Source organism: Anomaloglossus baeobatrachus, chromosome 3, assembly GCF_048569485.1.
Source record: "Anomaloglossus baeobatrachus isolate aAnoBae1 chromosome 3, aAnoBae1.hap1, whole genome shotgun sequence".
Taxonomy (NCBI): domain Eukaryota; kingdom Metazoa; phylum Chordata; class Amphibia; order Anura; family Aromobatidae; genus Anomaloglossus; species Anomaloglossus baeobatrachus.
Window position 1 is genome coordinate 254,895,578 of NC_134355.1, and position 17,999 is coordinate 254,913,576.

Here is a 17,999-nt window from a genome sequence, read left to right on the forward strand (position 1 = left end):
ATTTTATCAAAACTACACTAAGCAGCCCAGTATGTGATACACCACTGGAATCAGGGTTTCTGCCTCTACGTTATGCTGCTATTAGGGGGCAAAAGCCTGGTGACACATTCCCTTTAAGGCTGGTTTCACACATCCGGCTTTTTTCCGTTTTGCCGGATCCGGCGCTCTCCCGTACAGTTAATACTGTACAATGACAGCGCTGTAACTTCCGGGTCACATGACAGCATGTGACCGGCGCTTGTTGCGCTGTCATTGTACTGTATTAACTGTACGGGAGAGCGCCGGATCCGGCAAAACGGAAAAAAGCCGGATGTGTGAAACCGGCCTAAGGCGGGGTGGGGAAACTCTAGCCTGCAAGCTGTTCACGACGTAGTTTCCTTCAACCCCCAGGCAGATTCTTGGGTTTTGCAGTGCATTGGCTGTTGCCCTTTAATTCCTTCCTAGACAAAGAGTGGGCACACGCAGTGTTCACTACCTTACGCTGCAGCACAAGCCATGAAGGAATATGTCCTGATGCTAGATAGTGACAGAGTCAGGAAATTTTTTGTTGGCGGAGTTTGTACATTCTGCACTCCATTCCTGTCCTGATAATGAAGGCAGCAGGTACAATGTTCCCGTGCATGCAGTTGTCCCAGTGTCTTCCATGCGCTGTGCATTTGACCGTCCTGTGTGATGTATATACAGTATAGAGATATATATATATATACATACATTCATACAGCAGTCTCTGTCTCCTATGAGTATACAGCAGACCTCCCACTGCCTGAGTCCTCTATATATGCCTGATCAGTGCGGAGACCGGTAGTGTGATATACACCTGTGATGGAACAATTCCGTTCATTGGAAAACGTATCAGTCAGCTGTGCTCCAGACTGATGCCACCCCGAAACAGACCTACAGAGTAGTAACATCAGCAATACCATCTAACATCACCCCCTGGAAGAGAGGCAGGTCCGGCCACCGCTTCACCCAAAGTGCCTTTGGCAGTAGAAAGGTCCCCAGCCCTGTCTTAAGGCATGCACACAGTTTGCCCAGTCTGGAGCAGTTTCCATCTGGAGCTGGGCATACACTTTATTTTTCCTCACCAGGCATTTTGAAAACAAGAAGTGGAAGAAAACTCCCCATCAGACTGCAGAAAAGAAGAGTGAACGGGTTTTATACTTATATAAAAGACTAAAAGCGTTTTTTTTTCCAGGGATTCAGCTTGGAAGTCTCGGTGTGCGCATGCCTGAATGGTCTGCAGAAAATACACAACTTTCAGATGAATGGGTCACCATAGAACACAGCACATGGATGGCGGGCGGCTTCACCAAGGGAAGCTTCTAATGCCTCTTCTTTTTTATAATACAACAGAAAGCAGAGCTATGGCTGTGGGACATCCACGGATACCGGCCAGGAATGTGGAGAGATGACCGTTCTAGTGACCAATGGCCATGCAGACACATGACACTACAATGGTCGCCGGCTCCTGTACTTTGGCTGCCATCCTCACATGTGCAGGCAGTGCCCATATCACAGCGTGTCCCAGGGTACGGACGTGGCGGGCACACTGGGCACCATACCTCTCATATCCCCGCATCCCCTGCCACTCACCTGCATGGAAACAGGCCGGTCACGTGTTGCCCCGGAACCAGGAAGCGCGCTCTTTGCGGTGGGAGGAAGCATTTGCTGGGTGCGCTGTGCGGTGCTCACTTGTTTCTGTCCCGGGGAGGCGGAAGGCGCCGGCTGATAGCTGAGTATGGGAAACTTACATGACAGGGCGCAGACACTGGTGCATGTGTATAGGTGCAGACAGTGCCTATGGGGAGCACGGTGTACGGGCCTCCATGCTGCAGCGCAGGAGTGATGTGGTGGCTCTGCACCTGCTGTCACGTTGTATGCGGACTGTGCTCCCTATAGGCTTATAGCATTGGCTTTACACTAACATAGTAAATCAGTGGACAGTGAGGTGGCAGTGACCTATGGATGTATGCTTTCCAGAACTCTCTATTCAGAATTCATCAAGGCCCTTATTCAGTACCCCCCAACATACCTTTACTCTGTATAATGGCCTCTCAATGGCTAAGATCAGGCCCTGGCAGTTTGCCATCAGGACCCTTCCTGGCACATGGCGATCCCTCTAGACCAGCGATCAGGAACCTTTGGCTCCTCAGTTGCTGTCAGAATTCCCAGCCTGCCTTGTAGGCCGGCAGCTTCACTGGAGCTTTTGGCACTACAGCGCCCAGCATTCCCTGACAGGCACGGGCCGCGACATAATGTTGGGAACTGGGGTATCGCAACTGTCGCTGTGCCAATGGTAAAAACCCAAGACTGGTGCATAGTACCAGCACTTACCATTCTGGGGGATATCTCCATGACAGGTAAATGTGCAGGCATGTATGTGTATATATAATATATACACACACATTGTGCTTCAAAAAAATGTATCCACTCTTTGAACTATCATATAAACTTTATTTCCTGCGCATACATTCTTTTGAAGCCCCCTGTATTTATCTACACACACACGTGCACCTGGCACTAGATGACACTGGAGTAGCATTCGTCTATAAATCTGATCTTGCGTCTTCTACTCCACAGGAACATATCACAGTTAAATGATTTGAACGTTGTTTAGTATCTCTAATATTATATTTCTAGCTATGCCATGATGCATTTCCATAGTGCAGCTCTAGTTCTCCTCATTATACATTTAATTTCCTTTTCTCTTTTTGTTACATTGCAGGTCTGTCTTACCTCAGCCATGCTCTCGGTTTGGAATTTCTTAAAGCGTCATAAAAGAAAATTCCTCATCTTTGGTGCATTTGCTGGAGGTAACTTTCTTTGTGTGAAAACTTACTGAGCTTGGTCCTCATCCTAACCGTCGCCCTCTCACATTAAGCAATTCCCTTATGTATGGGGCCCCGTCATCTAACCAGTGCTGCACCAACAGTGTGCTCACCATGTATAGCATTGTAGCCAATGCTTCTGCTTCACACCATGATGATTATCCGTTTTCGTTCTTTCCTCCCCTTCTTCCAAGAGCCATAACTTTTTTTTATTTTCTGTCCATATCGCCAGATGAGGGCTTGTTTGTTGCGGTATGAGTTGTACTCTTGAATGATACCGTTCATTTTATCATGTGATGCACTGGAAAATGGAGGCAAAAACTGTCCACATGCTGTAAAATTGCAAAACAAGGTGCTATTCCACAATTTTCTTTTATTATTATTTAGAATGTTCACTATATGGTAAAACTTACCTGGCAATATGATTCCCCCAATCAGATGAGTAAGTAGATACCAAACATGTATAGTTTTTTTCTTCTTATGTACGTTGTAAAAAAAATAAATAAATAACTAATTGCTTTTGTCGCCATTTTCCGAAACTTGTAATGTTCTAATTTTACTGGATGTGGAGCTCAGTGATGATTTATATATTGCGCCTCGAGATGATTTTTACTGATCCCATTTTGGGGTGGATAGTGTTGTAATCTCCTCTTATTGCATTTTATTTCTATTTTGGGGCTGCCAAAAAAAGTTAATCCTGTTTTTTTTAATGTTAGTCTTGTTGCTCTGTTTACTGATCAGATTGATTTATTTTATATTTTGATAGGTCAGACTTTTCTGAATGCAGCAATACCAAATATGTGTATTATTTTTTGTTTTGTTTTTATTATGAATTGGGCAGAAGGGGTTGATTTGAACTTTTTTTTTTCCTCCCGTTTTTTAATTTTTTTTTTTTAATTTTTTTTTAAACTTCTGTTTTGATTAGTGTATTTGAAGCTGTGATCTTCTGCTTTATAGAGCAGGGCTTCACCACTGCTCTGTATAGCAGAAATCATGATCTTTGAATGCCAGCTCGCAGAGATTGACAGCGGGATTTAACTGGTTAATATCCGGTATACCAGCTGCTGTTAGAGGCACATGTTGACTGATTAAATCATTCATGTGCAGGCAAAGATGCGGGTTCAGAATATGTCGTGAAGGGGTTAAGTTCTTTGTTTATCCCTATGTACAGACAAAGGCCAAGTTCACATGACCGTTTTTTCAGTCCAGGTTCTATCCATGAAAAATCTGACCTTGTATCACCAATGTGCTCAACTATGCAGATGTGTATATTTTTTCGCAGACCGAATCAGTTCTTAAAAAAAAAAAAAAAAAAAAAAAGAATCACAGCATGCACTAGTTTCTTTGGTATTTCTGATGAGAATCTCCTATTCAAGTTTGTAGGTGCGGAAAGAAATGGGATCCAAGATGGATCAACCATATAAGCATCTATTTTTTACAGATAAATTGCAGTTATTAATTAGGAAACTGTATGTGCTTTAGTAAATTTTACCTTGCAGATGAGAATTGAGATGAAAATCGCCCATTTGGATAATTATTTTATATGCTTATGGGAACTTAGCCAAATATGAGTGAGTAACCATAGCTGAGTACACAGCATTTATGGAATATTTGAAGAAAGTATCAAAGGGTCATGTTTGTCTTATGTAAGGTAATGCCAAGTAGGTAGAAAATGTCCATGCAGATGTGTAGGTACTCATTACTCTGGCCAAACCTGCACTTGGCAAAGGGCTGAAAGGAAACTGATGGCTACGGCCTCATAATCACTTGGTCAGGATCTATTCATTACAGTGTTCTCCATTGCTTGCAAGCAATGTAAAGGCTCGCCTATTAATAATGCAGAGAAGGAGTGTTAATGCCGTGGATGATTCCAATTAGACTCTTTATAAAACATTGTAACCACTTTTTGGCAACAGATGCACCTTTCACGATAGAGCTGCCTGATCATGTGGTTTAAAAACACCAACTCATAGTTTAGGGATAGTTCTGCATTTTTTTTTTTTGTTCTAAAAAAAGACACATAACAGAGCCAAGGTGTACGCCGCAATAATTACCGATGTCCTTCTGATTCGGTTTTGGACACTACTATCTTTTGTCTGTTACTGAACAAACAAATGTTATTTAGAATTGGAAATGTGAATTTAGCCTTAATCTGGCCATAGACGTGACTCCTCACTAAGCCAACAGCTCAGTCTCCTAAGTTTCGCCATTAATATACTGGTTTGATCACTTCGATATTCATGTAAATTTCAATGGGGGGCAGAGGAAAGAGAAGGCTGCTGTCAGTTCTGAAATCCATCATTTCCAATTCTTCTTTTCCCACATCACATAAATTGTGGAAGAATGGCTGCCTACATATTTTTGTTCCCGGGATATGGAAGCAAGTCCCACTGGTCTAGTGTCCAAGCTTACAGCAACATAGCTCCCTATTATGCTGTTAGTTCAGGTCATTAGTTCTGTGTTAATGCTGTGATGTACAGTCATAATATAGGCACAAAGTTGTGCTGGTTACACATGTAAACTGGCCTCAGCGTTGAGTTAAAAATCTTGTCTCAGCAATGTTACTTTTAGTAATAGAAGAAATAAACTATTATCATTTTCTCTAGGAGTGTACATATTTGGGAAATATGCTCAAAAGAAAATCCGTGAAATTCAAGAAAGAGAAGCCGCTGAATATATTGCGCAAGCACGCAGACAGTATCATTTTGAGAGCAACCAGAGAACGTGCAACATGACAGGTTGTTAAATTGTTGGGGGATTTTATTTTTCAAATGGGTGAAATATATAAAGGAAAACGTCCACAATTTCAAAATGACAATGTATCAGTCATTTAAAGGGAATCTGTCAGCAGGTTTTTGCTATGTAACAATCAAAAAGACTGCTGGAACACCATTGCAAATGTGAACAGGGTGCTAGCTAAAAAATACACAATCTATATGAAGTGAAAGCTGCACACCAAATTCAGAGAAATATGAACAATCAGAACTGCTTTATAATACATAAGGAATGAAAAATACAATTAGTCATGTTAAAAATTGAAAAAATTGAAATGTGACATTGCATAACTGCTGAGGATTATTTGAAAAAAAGAGATATTTAGCTAATGTATTGATCAATTCATTACTGCCCCATGACCACTTCACGGTAATCTCTTATTTATGGGGTCCCTAACCAAATGTTACCTCTATATGCGGTTAAAACCTGCTTGTGTGCATGGGTACCTAACCAAATGTTACCTCTCTGTGCAGTTGAAACCTGCTTGTGTATGGCTTCACATTTTTGCCATGTAAGCTGAAGCCAGCATGCTGCAAGGGTTAACACAAAAAAATCACGGCTGCCTGTTTTGTCATAGGCCTATCTGTTGATTACTTGCTATGTTTGTTTAAGCAGCAGGGCACTTATCATTGCTCAGACTACAAAGTCACATGCAGGAGTCTGGTACACCCCTGCTCTGATTGACACTTAAAGGGAACCAAACATCAGGATTTTCGTGTATAAGCTGCAGCCAGTGCAGTACTGGCACTATCATGCACAGTGTGTACATACCATCAGGGGGCAGCTCGGGTGTTTAGGCAGTGAAATACAACTTTATAAAGTTTGAAATTTCGTGCACTTTTTGATTGACGTGTGCACCTCTGCAGATAATGTCCGGGCGGGTTATGCAGGAGTTCCCCGCCCCCCCACCAGCCTGTTCCTCCCTCTCTCCTGATGTCCGGGCGGGTTATGCACGTGTTCCCCGCCCCCCGCGCCGCCTGTTCCTCCCTCCCTTCCTCTGGCTGTATGTAAATATCTAATCTTCAGAAACATGGCGCCGGAGTGGGCCTCTGCGCATAGCGCTTATCTCCGGCGCCATGTTTCTGAAGCCCCCGCATTACACAACTTGGTGTCTGAGAGGGCGGCGCATGCGCCCTCGTTTCTTCACAGCCCGTTGTGACCGCGGGAGCGCGTGCGATTAGAACAGGACAGAACAGCTGATCGGAGGACGCGATTACCTGCTGCTCCTGTATCGTGCCGCCCCAGGACACCGGGCCACACACCAGCCGGTGTGACATCGCTGTGGCGCCGCCCTCTCAGACACCAAGTTGTGTAATGCGGGGGCTTCAGAAACATGGCGCCGGAGATAAGCGCTATGCGCAGAGGCCCACTCCGGCGCCATGTTTCTAAAGATTAGATATTTACATACAGCCAGAGGGAGGGAGGGAGGAACAGGCGGCGCGGGGGGGCGGGGAACACGTGCATAACCCGCCCGGACATCAGGAGAGAGGGAGGAACAGGCTGGTGGGGGGGCGGGGAACTCCTGCATAACCCGCCCGGACATTATCTGCAGAGGTGCACACGTCAATCAAAAAGTGCACGAAATGTCAAACTTTATAAAGTTGTATTTCACTGCCTAAACACCCGAGCTGCCCCCTGATGGTATGTACACAATGTGCCTGATAGTGCCAGTGCTGCACTGGCTGCAGCTTATACACGAAAATCCTGATGTTTGGTTCCCTTTAACTAACAATACTCAGTCTCTTTTGAGAGCCTGATGTAGGCAGGACAGCTCTCTCAGCTCTGCTACATGTGTAAATCTAAAAATTCTGATTGTGTTACAATGGCTGCATCAGTAATCTAAATGATATATCGTTGGATTCACGATCTCTTTGCTTACATTATGCTGCTCACAGATGAGGTAATAAGAACCTGCTGACAGATTCCCTTTAAGTTAGATGGCTGTTAGTATATTTCACCATGATCCCATCATTGCAAGAATAAAACTGACAAGTTATGCATAGAATATACACCGTACAGAACAGTATACGTAGGGGTGTCTGGTGCTACTTCCCTTTGGAAATGGATGTCTTAAAAGAAGAGATGTAAACATACAAGGAATCTGCAAATGGGTAGTCATAGAGGTGCTGCTGAAACCAGAAGGCCCACATTCAGCATATGGGAATAGTCCAGAAAGATGGAGAGAAAACCAATAGGATGTTATCATTGTGACTGTGTGTTCCAGGGTCATCCAACCGTATGCAGTTCAGTATTGTAACGTTTCCATAGCATAGATTGAATCTCTCTTGTATGTCAGCTGATTGGCAAACATTATCCTCTTTATTTGTCTTCTTTGTAGTATTATCAATGCTCCCGGCTCTAAGAGAGGCTTTAATGCAGCAGCTAAATTCAGAAAGTCTCACCAGTCTGCTGAAAAACAGGTATTCCTAATAGCAATAATTTATAAGACGCTTAGAAATCCTCAGTAGATATGTGAAAAGTCATTAAAGCACAGATTTCTAAAGGTGGTGTCACACACTGCGACAACGACGTCACTGCTAAGTCACCATTTTCTGTGACGTAGCAGCGACGTTCCGTCGCTGTCGCTGTGTGTAACATCCAGCAACGACCTGGCCCCTGCTGTGAGGTCGCCGGTCATTGCTGAATGTCCTGCTTCATTTTTTGCTCGTCGCTCTCCCGCTGTGAAGCACACATCGCTGTGTGTGACAGCGAGAGAGCGACGAACTGAAGCGAGCAGGGAGCAGGAGCCGGCTTCTGGCAGCCTGCGGTAAGCTGTAACCACGGTAAACATCGGGTAACCAAGAAGCCCTTTCCTTGGTTACCGGATATTTACATTAGTTACTAGCACCGCCGCTCTCAGGCTGTCAGTGCCTCCTGCACACGTAGCTGGAGTACACATCGGGTAATTAACCCGATGTGTACTCTGGCTAGGAGTGCAGGGAACAGGGAGCAGACCCTGGCAGCGTGAGAGCGGTGGACGCTAGTAACTAAGGTAAATATCGGGTAACCAAGAGAAGTGCTTTCCTTGGTTACCCGATATTTATCTTAGTTACCAAGCGCTTCCACGCGTCGCTGCTGGCTGGGGGCTGGTCACTGGTCGCTGGTGAGATCTGCCTGATTGACAGCTCACCAGCGACCATGTAACGACGCAGCAGCGATCCTGATAAGGTCAGGTCGCCTGTCGTGATCGCTGCTGCGTCACTATGTGTGACACCAGCTTTAGTATAGGGATCTTGGCAACAATGCAGCCAGACGATCACTCTTGGGAAAAACAGATTTCACTCTTATTTGTTCACAAGTTACATCTTTTTTCTTATGTCACAAAAAGTTGTTGTGTATTAAAGTGATTGGTATTTTAAGGAGTTTTCTCATCTTTGAATGTTCTTTGTATATTATGAATGGCGATGGTCTGAAATCTGTGGCTCCCACTAATCTGGAGGGCTTAGGACCTCGATTAGCAAGGAAATAGAACTCTAAATGATCTGCTGGACCGATGATATGTGAGCATAACAAATATGTCAGATGATGTAACCCTGCAGGGGAAATGTGTTCTTGGTGATTGATTACCCAGACATAACAGCCAAAGAACCCATGATCGTAAGTTACTGCACCTTGCTAGGGTCGGTCATCACTCATCTGTGTGGGTTCACCTGTTTTTGTGGCTCGCGCAAGGAATCGACTTATTGCTGGAAGAACCAACCACCTTGTATTTGTAAAGCTCACATGCAATGGGGAAGCAGAAGGAACAGTTCAGCTCACCACAATAGGAGGAGACTCTCTGGCAGTACACGGACAAATATCAGGCCGGTCCTGAATAAATGATCCAAAAAGAGTAGAGCCAGCATCCACAGGTAATATTAAGAACCTTTGCTTTATTCTACAAAAATACATTAAAACATACACTCTCTGCTCTATGTGTTTCAAAATAATGAGTTCTTATTACACTGCTCAAAAAATTAAAGAGAACACTCAAATAACACATCCTAGATCTGAATGATTGAAATATTCTCATTGAATACTTTGTTCTGGCAAAGTTGAATGTGCTGACAACAAAATCACACACAAATCATCAATGGAAACCAAATGTTTTAATTAATGAAGGCCTGGATTTGAAGACACACAAAATTAAAGTGGAAACAAGTCAAAATGAGGCTCAGTATTGTGTTTGGCCTCCACGTGCCTGTATGACCTCCCTACAATGCCTGGGCATGCTCCTGATGAGGTTGTGGATGGTCTCCTGAGGGATCTCCTCCCAGACCTGGACTAAAGCATCCACCAACTCCTGGACAGTCTGTAGTGTGACGTTGGTAGATCAAGCGACACATAATGTCCCATATGTGCTCAATCGGATTCAGGTATGAGGAATGGATGGACCAGTCCATAGGTTCAATGCCTTCATCTTGCAGGAACTGCTGACACACTACAGCCACATGAGGTCTCGCATTGTCCTGCATTAGGAGGAACCCAGGGCCAACCGCACCAGCATATGGTCTCACAAGGAGTCTAAGGATCTCATCTCGGTTCCTAATGGCAGTCAGGCTACCTCTGGCGACATGGAGGGCTGTGCGGCCCTCCAAAGAAATGCCACCCCACACTATTACTGACTCATTGCCAAACCGGTCATGCTGAAGGATGTTGCAGGCAGCAGATCGCTCTCCATAGCGTCTCCAGACTCTGTCATGTCTGTCACATGTGCTCAGTGTGAACCTGCTCTCATCTGTGAAGAGCACAGGGCGTCCGTGGCAAATTTGCCAATCCTGGTGTTCTGTGGCAAATGCCAAGCATCCTACATGGTGTTGGGCAGTGAGCACAACCCCCATCTGTGGATGTCAGGCCCTCATGCCATCCTCATGGAGTCGGTTTCTAACCGTTTGTGCAGACACATGCACATTTGTGGCCGGCTTGAGGTCATTTTGCAGGGCTCCTCCTGTTCCTCCTTGCACAAAGGCGGAGGTAGCATCTTGCTGCTGGATGGTTGCCCTCCTATGGCCGTCTCCACATCTGGTGTACTGGCCTGTCTCCTGGTAGTGCCTCCATCCTCTGGACACTACTCTGACAGACACAGCAATCCTTCTTGCCACAGCTCGCATTGATGTGCCATCATGGATGAGCTGACTACCTGTGCCACTTGTGTGGGTTGTAGAGTCCGTCTCATGATACCACGAGTGTGAGAGCACAAACAACATTCAAAAGTGACCAAAACATCATCCAGAAAGCATTGGTACTGAGATGTGGTTTGTGGTCCCCACCTGCAGAAACACTCCTTTATTGAGTGTGTCTTGATAATTGCCAATAATTTCTATCTGATGTCTATTCCATTTACACAACAGCATGTGAAATTGTCAATCAGTGTTGCTTCCTAAGTGGACAGTTTGATTTCACAGACGTTTGATTAACTTGGAGTTATATTCGCTTGGTTAAGTGGTTCTTTGAGCAGTGTAGTTCGAAACACGGAGATTAGACAGTGTCTATGTTTTAATGTATTTTTTTTTTTTGAAGAATAAAGCAAAAGTTTTTAACCCCTTAACGACCTTTGACGTACTGGGTACGTCACGGTGACCTGGTGCTAAACGACCCATGACGTACCCAGTACGTCATGGCGAAATCGCGGTCCCGGAGCCCCGGGGAGTCCAATTTCTTTGATTAAACGGTAGATTCGGGAAGGAGGGGACCTCTGCCTGACCTCAGGAGGGGTGGTGCCTCCTCCCCGAACCTACAGAGGCTGTGATTGGCTGACAAACGCCGCTCAGCCAATTACAGTCACTGTAATGTTCCAGCCATTGAAAATGGCTGTAACATTTAAATCCAGCCCTGATCAGTGCTGCTGTAGCACTGGCCATTGGCTGGAGCTGGGTGATCGGTGCTTCACCCGCCCCTAGCTCTGATTGGAGAGACCGGTCTTGTGACCGCTCTCTCCAATCAATGTGGATCTGCGGCCTGTGACCGTCCCTGGAAGCCGAGGAGAGCGGTCTCTGCGGGTGCCCATCGGTAAGTTGCCGCCCGCCCCTGTCCCCGATCGCCCGCCCCTGTCCCCGATCGCCCTGCCAGCCCCGCCGCTGTCTCCGATCGCCCCCGCCGCTGTCTCCGATCGCCCCGCCCGCCCCCGCCGCTGTCTCCGATCGCCCCGCCCGCCACCGCCGCTGTCTCCGATACCCCCGCCCGCCACCGCCAGCCCCGCCGCGGCTCCGATCGCCCCGCCGCTGCTCCCGATCCACCTCTGTCCCCGCCGCCACGCTCGCCACTGTCCCCACCACTGCTCCGGATCCACCGCTGTCCCCGCCGCCACGCTCGCCACTGTCCCCACCGCTGCTCCGGATCCACCGCTGTCCCCGTCGCCACGCTCGCCACTGTCCCCACCGCTGCTCTGGATCCACCGCTGTCCCCGCCGCCACGCTCGCCACTGTCCCCACCGCTGCTCCGGATCCACCGCTGTCCCCGCCGCCACGCTCGCCACTGTCCCCACCGCTGCTCCGGATCCACCACTGTCCCCGCCGCCACGCTCGCCACTGTCCCCACCGCTGCTCCGGATCCACCGCTGTCCCCGCCGCCACGCTCGCCACTGTCCCCACCGCTGCTCCGGATCCACCGCTGTCCCCGCCGCCACGCTCGCCACTGTCCCCACCGCTGCTCCGGATCCACCGCTGTCCCCGCCGCCGCTCCGGATCCACCGCTGTCCCCGCCGCCGCTCCGGATCCACCGCTGTCCCCGCCGCCGCTCCGGATCCACTGCTGTCCCCGCCGCCGCTCCGGATCCACCGCTGTCCCCGCCGCCGCTCCGGATCCACCGCTGTCCCCGTCGCCACGCTCGCCACTGTCCCCGCCGCCGCTCCGGATCCACCGCTGTCCCCGCCGCCACGCTCGCCACTGTCCCCGCCGCCGCTCCCGATCCACCGCTGTCCCCGCCGCCACGCTCGCCACTGTCCCCGCCGCCGTCGCACCCACCTTTTTCAGCCGCTGCTGCCCCCGAATCGGCCCCCACTGTTCCCGATCGGCGGCCGCCGCCTCCTTCATCGGCTGCCCCTTCTCCATCGCCACTACACCTCCCATCCCTCCATGTGCTGCAAGCCACCCTCCCCCCACATGTGGGGGAAGGGTGGCTTGCAGCACATGTGGGGGGAGGGTGGCTTGCAGCACATGTGCTGCAAGCCACCCTCCCCCCACATGTACTGCTGCATGCCACCCTCCCCCCACATGTGCTGCAAGCCACCCTCCCCCCGGGGCCCCCCCTCCTCCATGTGCCATCTCTCTCTCCCATCAGACTCTGCCCCCCTCCCCGATCTGCTGCCTGCTCTCTCCCATCCTCTTCATCTACTGCCCCCTCTCACCCTCCTCAATCTGTTGCCTCCTTCATCTGCTGCCTCTTCTGTCTGCTGTGATCCTGCTGCCTAGATCCATCCTGTAAGGTAGGTATCCCCATCTCACCTCCCTCCCCCCCCATCCTCTGCCGCTCCTCCATCCGCTGCGCCATTTCCCATCTTCCATCCTCTGCCGCTCCTCCATCCGCTGCGTCATTTCCCATCCTCTGCCGCTCCTCCATCCGCTGCGCCATTTCCCATCATCCATCCGCTGCGCCCTTTCCCATCCTCTGCTGCTCCTCCATCCGCTGCGCACTTTCCCATCTTCCATCCGCTGCGCCCTTTCTCATCTGCCGCCCCGCCCTCTCGCATCGCATTATCCAGCGCAGTTGCTCGCTTCCAGACTGCAGTGGATGATGCGATGCGAGACTCGTGCATTGCTCTCACGTTTGGCACTGGTCTTAGTGGCAGGCGCTCTTTTTTTTTTTTTTTTTTTTTTTATTCTTTTTTTTTTTTTTTTTTTTTTTACTGATGTCTGTATTTTTTACTTCGCCAAACTAATTTTTTTGTATGGGGGGGGGGGTCTAGTTTCCAAAATGGGATCACATGTGGGGGAGCTCCATTGTTTAGGCACCTCAGGGGGTCTCCAAATGAAACATGGCGTCTGCTAATAATTCCAATCAATTTTACTGTGAATTGTCGCTCCTTCTCTTCTGAGCCCCGCTGTACGCCCAAACAATTGATTTCCACCACATATGAGGTACCTGTGTACTCAGGAGAAATTGCACAATACATTTTATGGTGCATTTTTTCCTGATACCCTTGTGGAAAAAAAAGCTACCTGTTTGAAAAAACAATTTTGTGGTAAAAAAAAGAATAAAATATTTTCACGGCTGAACATTACAAACGTTTGTGAAGCCTCCAGGGGTTCAAAGTGCTCACTAAACAGCTAGATAAATTCCATGAGGGGTCTAGTTTCCAAAATGGGGTCAATTGTGGAGGAGCTCCATTGTTTAGGCACTTCAGGGGGTCTCCAAACGCAACATGGCGTCCGCTAATAATTCCAACCAATTTTGCTGTGAAATGGCGCTCCTTGCCTTCCGAGTCCTGCCGTGTGCCCAAACATTTGATTTCTTTGTCGCTCCTAATTGGGAGACCCAGACAATTGGGTGTATAGCTACTGCCTCCGGAGGCCACACAAAGCATTACACTTAAAAGTGTAAAGCCCCTCCCCTTCTGCCTATACACCCCCCGTGGGATCACGGGCTCCTCAGTTTTCAAGCTTTGTGCGAAGGAGGTCAGACATCCACGCATAGCTCCACTGTTTAGTCAGCAGCAGCTGCTGACTATGTCGGATGGAAGAAAAGAGGACCCATACTAGGGTCCCCAGCATGCTCCCTTCTCACCCCACTTTTGTCGGCGGTGTTTGTTAAGGTTGAGGTGCCCATTGCGGGTACGGAGGCTGGAGCCCACATGCTGCATCCTTCCCCATCCCCCTTAGGGCTCTGGGTGAAGTGGGATTTTACCGGTCTCCAGGCACATGAGACCGTGCTCCATCCACAGCCCCTGGGGAATCTGCTGGATATGGAGCGGAGTATCGTCAGGGACAGGCCCTGCTACGTCAAGGTACTCTGTGTCCCCGTACAGACCGCGCGCACACTGCAGCATTGCTGGGTGTGTTAGTGCGCCGGGGACAACAGCGCTGCGCGCTTGTGCCACACTAACCACAGCTTGCTGAGGGAGTTATTGTATTGGGAACTGCCGCGCCGGCCGCTGCTGGCAGTTTACACTGCGGCGCGGCTGGGATTTGTGGTGCGCCGGGGACTTCCGCGCTGGCCGTGCATATTTGACGGCCGCGCTTATTACTAGAGTCCCCGGCTTTTGCGGCCTAGTTTCGTTTCGTTCCCGCCCCCAGGCCTGCCAGTCAGGGGAAGGGCGGGACGCTGTACAGAACGTCAGCGCCGAGGGCTGGAGTCTACTTTACATACTCCAGCCCTCACATTGAGCACAGTGGGACGCCAGTTTCCCGCACTTTGTCTGAGGCACGCCCACGGTCCGCCCCTCTTCACAGAACGCCGGCGGCCATTCCTGTGTGCAGCCTGAGCTGGAGAGGGGAGACAAGTTCTGGGAGACCCAGGCACGGGATTCTGGCGACCACACACCCGCTTTTTAGCGGGCGGTAAGCGGCACCTCCGGTGCTGACCCCACTAGTGCCGAAGTGTACAATTGTATTTTTATGCTTGCATGCTATACATTGCACTAAACGGTCGCTGGTGATTCTTGGCTATATACTCTCCTAGATTGCTCAGAGGAGACAACAGCATGTCGTCCGCAAAAAACAAGGGTGCCAAGGCACAGGCTTTCTATGCTGCTTGTACCTCATGTGAGGCTATTCTACCGGCAGGTTCCACTGACCCCCATTGTGTGCAGTGCTCGGCCCCTGTGGCACTTGCTCGGCCGGGGCCTCTGCTAGAGGTGACCCAGGGAGAACCACCTGTGAATACTGTCCAGGTGACGGGGACAGAGTTTGCAGTTTTTGCTGATAGATTGTCTGTGACTATGACTAAAATTCTAGAAACTTTGCAGTCTAGACCAGTAACTCAGACCATGGGCACTGTTGAATCATTGCTCCCTGGTCCCCCTCAGTTGGAACAGCTCCGGGCTCCGGGGGTGTCCCATGCATCCCAGGGTGACGGCTCTGACACGGACGACAGTCCCAGACAGCCTAAGCGAGCTCGCTATGAGCGGCCCTCTACTTCATCACACTGGTCAGGGTCCCAGCAGGAGGATTCTCTGTGTGATGAGGCGGAGGTAGCTGATCAGGATTCTGATCCTGAGACCGCTCTCAATCTGGATACACCTGATGGTGACGCCATAGTGAATGATCTTATCGCGTCCATCAATAGAATGTTGGATATTTCTCCCCCAGCTCCTCCAGTGGAGGAGTCCGCTTCACAGCAGGAGAAATTCCATTTCAGGTATCCCAAGCGTAAATTAAGTACTTTTCTGGACCACTCTGACTTTAGAGAGTCAGTCCAGAAACACCACGCTTATCCAGATAAGCGTTTCTCCAAACGGCTTAAGGATACACATTATCCCTTTCCTCCTGACGTGATCAAGGGCTGGACCCAGTGTCCCAAGGTGGATCCCCCAATTTCCAGGCTTGCGGCTAGATCCATAGTTGCAGTGGAGGATGGGGCTGCACTTAAAGATGCCACTAACAGACAGATGGAGCTCTGGTTGAAATCCATCTATGAAGCTATCGGCGCGTCGTTTGCTCCTGCATTCGCAGCCGTATGGGCACTCCAAGCTATTTCAGCTGGTCTTACACAGATTGACACGGTCACACGTACATCTGTTCCGCAGGTGGCATCCTTAACCTCTCAAATGTCTGCATTTGCGTCTTACGCGATTAATGCGGTTCTGGACTCTACGAGCCGTACGGCAGTGGCGTCCGCCAACTCCGTGGTTTTACGCAGAGCCTTGTGGTTAAGGGAATGGAAAGCAGATTCTGCTTCCAAAAAGTGCTTAACCAGTTTGCCATTTTCTGGTGACCGACTGTTTGGGGAGCGTTTGGATGAAATCATTAAACAGTCCAAGGGTAAGGATTCATCCTTACCTCAGCCCAGACAAAACAAACCCCAACAGAGGAGGGGACAGTCGGGGTTTCGGTCCTTTCGAGGCTCGGGCAGGTCCCAATTCTCCTCGTCCAAAAGGACTCAAAAGGATCAGAGGAGCTCAGATTCTTGGCGGGCTCAGTCACGCCCAAAAAAGACAGCCGGAAGACCCGCTACCAAGGCGGCTTCCTCATGACTTTCGGCCTCCTCTCTCCGCATCCTCGGTCGGTGGCAGGCTCTCCCGCTTTGGCGACATTTGGCTGCCACAGGTCCAAGACCGTTGGGTGAGAGACATTCTGTCCCACGGGTACAGGATAGAGTTCAGTTCTCGTCCTCCAACTCGATTCTTCAGAACGTCTCCGCCTCCCGACTGAGCCGATGCTCTTCTGCAGGCGGTGTGCACTCTAAAGGCAGAAGGAGTGGTGATCCCTGTTCCTCTTCAGGAGCAAGGTCACGGTTTTTACTCCAATTTGTTTGTGGTACCAAAAAAGGACGGGTCTTTCCGTCCCGTTCTGGACCTAAAACTTCTCAACAAGCACGTGAAAACCAGACGGTTCCGGATGGAATCCCTCCGCTCCGTCATCGCCGCAATGTCTCAAGGAGATTTCCTAGCATCAATAGACATCAAGGATGCTTATCTCCACGTACCGATTGCTCCAGAGCATCAGCGTTTTCTACGCTTCGTTATAGGAGACGAACACCTTCAGTTCGTAGCCCTGCCTTTTGGTCTGGCGACAGCCCCACGGGTCTTCACCAAGGTCATGGCAGCAGTAGTTGCAGTCCTGCACTCTCAGGGACACTCTGTGATCCCTTACTTAGACGATCTGCTTGTCAAGGCGCCTTCTCAAGAGGCATGCCAACACAGCCTGAACGTTGCGCTGGAGACTCTCCAGAGTTTCGGGTGGATCATCAACTTTTCCAAGTCAAATCTAACCCCGACCCAGTCGCTAACATATCTTGGCATGGAGTTTCATACTCTCTCAGCGATAGTGAAGCTTCCGCTTGTCAAACAGCGTTCACTACAGACAGGGGTGCAATCTCTCCTTCAAGGCCAGTCACACCCCTTGAGACGCCTCATGCACTTCCTAGGGAAGATGGTAGCAGGAATGGAGGCAGTCCCTTTCGCGCAGTTTCATCTGCGTCCACTACAATGGGACATTCTCCGCCAATGGGACGGGAAGTCGACGTCCCTCGACAGGAACGTCTCCCTTTCTCAGGCGGCCAAGGATTCTCTTCGATGGTGGCTGCTTCCCACCTCATTGTCGAAAGGGAAATCCTTCCTACCCCCATCCTGGGCGGTGGTCACGACAGATGCGAGTCTGTCAGGGTGGGGAGCAGTCTTTCTCCACCACAGGGCTCAAGGTACGTGGACTCAGCAAGAGTCCACCCTTCAGATCAATGTTCTGGAGATCAGGGCAGTGTATCTTGCCCTACAAGCCTTCCAGCAGTGGCTGGAAGGCAAGCAGATCCGAATTCAGTCGGACA

General features: G+C 49.4%; 2 protein-coding genes across 3 annotated transcripts in view; one reads left to right on the top strand and one right to left on the bottom strand.

The window, feature by feature from the left end:
* Window positions 1-1,851, bottom strand: part of ADAT2 (adenosine deaminase tRNA specific 2) — a 59,622-nt gene extending 57,771 nt beyond the window's left edge. For both annotated transcript variants that reach the window (XM_075339803.1, XM_075339804.1), the window contains exon 1: window positions 1,594-1,851. In XM_075339803.1, the coding sequence (XP_075195918.1) occupies window positions 1,594-1,665 (72 nt within the window). In that variant the 5' untranslated portion in view covers window positions 1,666-1,851. The remainder of the gene's footprint in view (window positions 1-1,593) is intronic.
* PEX3 (peroxisomal biogenesis factor 3) overlaps window positions 1,635-17,999 on the top strand; it is a 101,563-nt gene continuing 85,198 nt past the window's right edge. The window contains exons 1-4 of the mRNA XM_075339802.1: window positions 1,635-1,736; window positions 2,726-2,813; window positions 5,435-5,566; window positions 7,942-8,023. Coding sequence (XP_075195917.1) covers window positions 2,744-2,813; window positions 5,435-5,566; window positions 7,942-8,023 — 284 coding nt within the window. The 5' untranslated portion in view covers window positions 1,635-1,736; window positions 2,726-2,743. The remainder of the gene's footprint in view (window positions 1,737-2,725; window positions 2,814-5,434; window positions 5,567-7,941; window positions 8,024-17,999) is intronic.